Genomic DNA, 5,283 nt, shown 5'->3' with positions numbered 1-5,283 from the left:
TTGTACAGAGTGGCAGTGATGAGTTATGCTTTGAGTGATCATGAGTCTATCTGTTTCTCTGTGGATGAAAGGAGCTCTGATCTTTTTGAGAATGATCCTCCTGAGGAAATTATGGTGCGCCCAATAGCTAAGAGTCAGTTGAACCACTTCTCACACCTCCTGTCACTGGTGAACTGGAATGAAATAGTAACACCTGGCCCTGCAGAGGAAAATTTGAACAAATTCTTCAGTCGATTTAAGTATCTCTTCGACAACGTTTTCCCTGTCAAAATACAAAAACCAGATCAAAAACCCAACCATAGAAATAAGCCCTGTTGGATGAACCAAGAATTGGTTGTACTCAAGAACTGGGTCATTGTGGCCTATGATCGGTACAGAAATCTCAAGAAAAATGATGCCAAACAAATGTAACTGATGCTCAAGAAAGATTACAAAGAAAAACTTCTAAGAGCTAAACAAAATGCAAATGCACAGCATATAAACTCTTCACAAAATAAGTGCTCAGCTGCATGGAGAGTCAAAAGAAGAGAAATAGGGACTCCAGGAAGAACCATGAGGATTAAGCCAGACGTTTTCAACTCCTACTTTGTGGACTCAGTTAAGGCAGTTCGTGATTCTATAGGCACTCCAGAAGTATCAGCCCAGCAGTTTCTGAATGCTGTGCCCAAGCCTGAGGCAGCTTTCTCACTTCGACCAGTTTCATGTGAGGAGGTGTTGGAAATTGTAGGTGAATTGAAGAGTTCAAATAGTAGAGACTTTTTTGGCATGTCAGTGAATCTGATCAAGAGTGTCATTATGCAAATCCTTATACCCCTGAACTCCTGCCTGAATGCATGCATCACAGAGGGTGTCTTCCCTACTGTTCTGAAGATCGCTAAGACCATTCCAGTGCATAAGAAGGGATCATTCGATATGGCTGGTAATTTCAGGCCTATCTCTATCCTGCCAGTCTTCTCAAAAATTCTAGAATCCATCATTAAGAAGCAGTTATGCTGGTACTTGAGAGCACTGGTTTGTTTGTAGATGCTCAGTTTGGTTTTAGAGTTGGCAGAACTACAGCCCAGGCAGTTGGAAGGCTGGTAAGCACCATTCTGGAGGGTTTTGAGAGCTGTGTTTTCACCGGATTGACATTGTGTGATCTGAGCCGTGCTTTTGACACTGTCGACCACCATACTCTTCTGTTCAAGCTGGATTATTATGGAGTCACAGAGGGGACATTGGAGCTCATCAAGTCTTATCTGTCGGATCATAGCCAGGCAGTTTAGGTGAATGGAAGGTTATCTGGATTGGAAGCAATTTTTCATGGGGTTCCCCAAGGATCCATATTGGCCCCCTACTTTTCATTATCATGATGAATGATCTTCCATCAGTGTTGGGTAACAGGTTGGTTGCATATGCAGATGACACCACATTGTATGATGTGGATAAATCAGTGGACAATCTGAATGTAGAGATGGGTCAGTCTCTGAGTGCCATCTCAGCCTGGTTTGAGTCCAACTATCTAAAACTAAATGAGGAAAAGACTCAACAGATAATATTTGACTTGAGAAATGTCACAGATCAGGCAAGGAGTGTTGATTCTAAGTTGACATGGAACCCTCATATCGACTACATGTGTACAAAGCTCTCCAGAGTAATCTACCTACTTAGGCAGCTGATGCTGTGTGTACCTAAAAGCTATGTGAGGACTGCATATATCTCTTTCTTCCAAGGAATAGTGATGTATGGATTGGAACACTGGGGTGCAGCCAATGGCATTGATAGAGTTCTCCTACTGCAGAAGAGGGCCATCAGGATCATCACAGGCTCTGGCATAATTGATCATTGTCGCCCACTTTTTTGTGCAGAATCGGTCATAACTGTCATCTGCTTTTACATCTTCATATTCCTTAAACAAATCAAGGGCACCCTGGAATGTTTGAGTCTGAGGAGTGACTCTCATGACTACAACACAAGAGGCAGAAGCCAACTCAACCTGCCCTTCACAAGGCTGAGTAGGATACAAAATAGCCCTGGTAGCCTCAGCATGAGGCTTTTCAACCGGCTGCCAGCATCAGTGAGGACTCTTACAACACGGCAGTTCAACAAATGCACCCATGCATTCCTCGTGAAACCCCCTCTTTATTCAATAACAGAGTTTTTCAATATCCCGGATGTTACCATCAAAGAATTTTATACATGAACTTATGGGATACTGTTTTTCTTCATGTGAAATTGTGTTTTTTTGCACCTAGGACTTAATTTGCTCATTAATTTAATAAGTTTAATCAATTCTCCTGTTGTTGATGTATATGTTTTGTGTGCTTGTTTTTCTGACAAAACAATTGCTACTATTAGCTTACAAGGTAATAAAGATTATTTATTCATTTATCATTAACTTACATTATATAATTTACAATACTGTATCATAGAGAAACAATAGTGTAAGTAGATATCCCATGGTATAGGGCGTTTATGTCGCAACTTTTACTGTTATCCTAAGCCGATTACTGTAAATTTTTTGTTGATTTTTACTGTTTTGACCGGGTAAGAGTGTATGAACGGCACAATATGAGAGACTACCAGTGTGAAAAAGCTTCACGGGTAAGAACTACGTGGGCTATCGGCTTGAGATAACAGTAAAAGTTGCAACATAAACGCCCTATGCCATGGGATATCTACTTATGCTATTGTTTCTCTATGACTGTATCTTCTTTCAACCGTTCAGGCAGATCCGAGACCGGGGGGGGGGGGAGTAGACTAGCCCCCTTCTATGTTCATTTACACGGGATAGAATGAGTTTTCTATAAAGTTCAACTGTTAAAATAAATATAGATATTCTGGGAGCAGAACTCCCTGACTTGGATCTGGATCTACCTTAACTGGACCTGGCACTGGCCATGTTAAGGTTAAGCTAAGTATCAAATCGATGGCCTAGAGCCAAACTAACGTAACTACAAAAATATCGAAAATGGGTTTTTTGATGCATAACACTTGTGAAGCATTAATACATCTAATGCCAAACTGTCGTATCTCTCAGTTTAGCCGTTCAAAAAATAAGATTTACCTAACAACATATGTTTAATTTGTGTTTAATTCCAAAGAAACATAACAGGCGATAGGGACTTGTTTGTTGTTTTGTTTAGGGATTCGTTTAGTGGCAAAGTGACATATCGACTGTTACGTTAGTCTTCCTCTACAAAAATAGTAGCCCAGTCAATAAAGGTTTTTTCGATCCGAAAATTAATAAAAGCTGAATCTTTTACCATCGATAGAACCTCCCAGAGGGTCATTCTCCCAAAAGTCCCAAGAAATCCCCTTGGAGCTTTCCCCATTAGCCCCCCTCAAAGTTGAAAAATGCAGGTAATCACGGAAAATCAATTATCTCTGTACCCATTGATCGGAAACAGTTCTATAATATGCGATTCAATTCGTTATATTATGGACTACAATATTAGTCATATTCATTTTTTCAATAAAATTAACAGTATTCTTGATAAAATAATATATATGTAAAAATTTAGGGGGTTCGCGATTTGATTTTTTGTTTTCTTCTATTAACTTCAAAGCAAGTAGTTTTAAAGGAAAATGAGCCAAGTAATTAATGTAGCCACTCTCATTGCAAATCCTTTTATGTATATTGTTATGTATTTGCGATTCGATTTGACGCCATGGAAGGGGAAACAGTCGACACAGAACGGCGCGGCTTAGCCATAGTAAACAGCAAACTGGAAATCAATTATCTCTGTAACCATTAATCGAAAAAAAAATCTATTATATGTCATTCGATTCGTTAAATTAAGGACTACAATATTAGTCGTATTCATTTCCTCAATAAATCGAACAGTTCCTTGATAAAATAATATAATGTAAAAATTTAGGGGTTTTTCGATTTGATTTTTTGTTTTCTCCGTTTAACTTCGAAGCAAGTAATTTTAAAGAACAATGTGACGAATAATTAATATAGCCACATTCATTGCGAATCCATTGATGTATATTGTTATGTATTTGCGATTCAAGTTGACGCTGTGGAAGGGGAAACAGCCGACGCGGCTGACTCCCTTCACCATAGTATAATACTGCTGTCTACATTGCATCTCATTTACACTATGGCGCTCGAAACAATTAATTTTGTCTATTGTTTTGTCATGCGCTGTATATAGATTTTCACTTTTTAATACTCTAAAAAAATATTACAATTTTCTTGATTTAACCATGCTCATGATAAAAATCAGGATTTCGTTGTTAGCTCACAGAATTTATTATATTAATTTGAAGTGTGCCTTCTCCATACCAGTCAGAGGTAACACAATTTGATAACTCTAGTTTCAGATATTGATGTTTTTCAACGAAGTTTCATGATATATTATGTGTCCGACTCCTTCAACTTATCCTTATTTTGTGAAAAATGAAGATTCAAAATTTCTTTTCATAGCTTTTCTTGTGTTTTATCTTGTTTCATCACTCTTCATAATAATAGATATATCTTAGTTATTAGTTCATCACTCTTAATTTAAACACTTATAATGAAATGAATATCATCAGATCACGTGAACAAAAAAAAAAATAAAAGGGTGGGCCTACCTGAGATACTATTTGATAACACTGTACTCCTAATAAGTTGTAAATTTTCAAGCTGAAAGTAGATTAATTTGTCGCACATTCGGTTCAATATTAACAAATGTTACTAAATATTACCGTTTATTTATATTATTTATAAAGCTTATAAAATGTAAAACCAACATTTTAAATTTTCTCTACCTACTGGAGCAAAACATCGATAGAAAATAAAGAAGAGCCCATTATAAGCACAATATACTTGTGTACTAGAATTCACTTGAACTAACTCATCACTTCAACCCTTCAATGATCACAATGAACTAGAATGGTATAAAAACCATGAAATTGATAATCAGGTACATTTTTGAATAGCTTCACCCAACTAAATCTGTGAATGCTAAGTCATAAGAAATCATGTTCAATTGATTTAATTTGGATGCTTCAAATAGAAAATGATTTATTCTTTTGGTGCCCTAATCGAGATCAATTTCAATCAAAATTAATCGACATAAGAAAAGCTTCTGCCAACCTTGTGTAATGAATGACAAGATGCGAGTGGAGGTGAAAAATCGATATGTTAACAAAAATAATAGAAGATGATGAATCATCTTTCAATGAATCTTATACAGTAGGGTACTTTGTGGTTAAATGTGAAACACTTCCATGATTTTCCTACCTTTTATGCATGCTTACTCTTCCTTAATTTGTATGTTTGCATGGCTTTCATCTTTAGAATCTACTGAA

General features: G+C 37.0%; 1 protein-coding gene across 1 annotated transcript; it reads left to right on the top strand.

The window, feature by feature from the left end:
• The first annotated feature begins 552 nt into the window (after positions 1 to 552).
• LOC120356318 lies at positions 553 to 1,023 on the top strand. The gene has a single exon (XM_039445242.1). The coding sequence runs from the start codon at positions 553 to 555 to the stop codon at positions 1,021 to 1,023; it is 471 nt and encodes a 156-aa protein (XP_039301176.1).
• The last annotated feature ends 4,260 nt before the right edge of the window (positions 1,024 to 5,283 follow it).

This window comes from Nilaparvata lugens, unplaced genomic scaffold (assembly GCF_014356525.2).
Source record: "Nilaparvata lugens isolate BPH unplaced genomic scaffold, ASM1435652v1 scaffold6476, whole genome shotgun sequence".
NCBI classification, from domain to species: Eukaryota; Metazoa; Arthropoda; class Insecta; order Hemiptera; family Delphacidae; genus Nilaparvata; species Nilaparvata lugens.
The sequence above is the reverse complement of the archived record's forward strand: the minus strand, read 5'-3'. Positions and strand labels throughout refer to the sequence as shown.

Coding starts and splice junctions, on each gene's coding strand:
- LOC120356318 (XM_039445242.1), top strand. CDS start 553: ATGAGGATTAAGCCAGACGTTTTCAACTCCTACTTTGTGGACTCAGTT.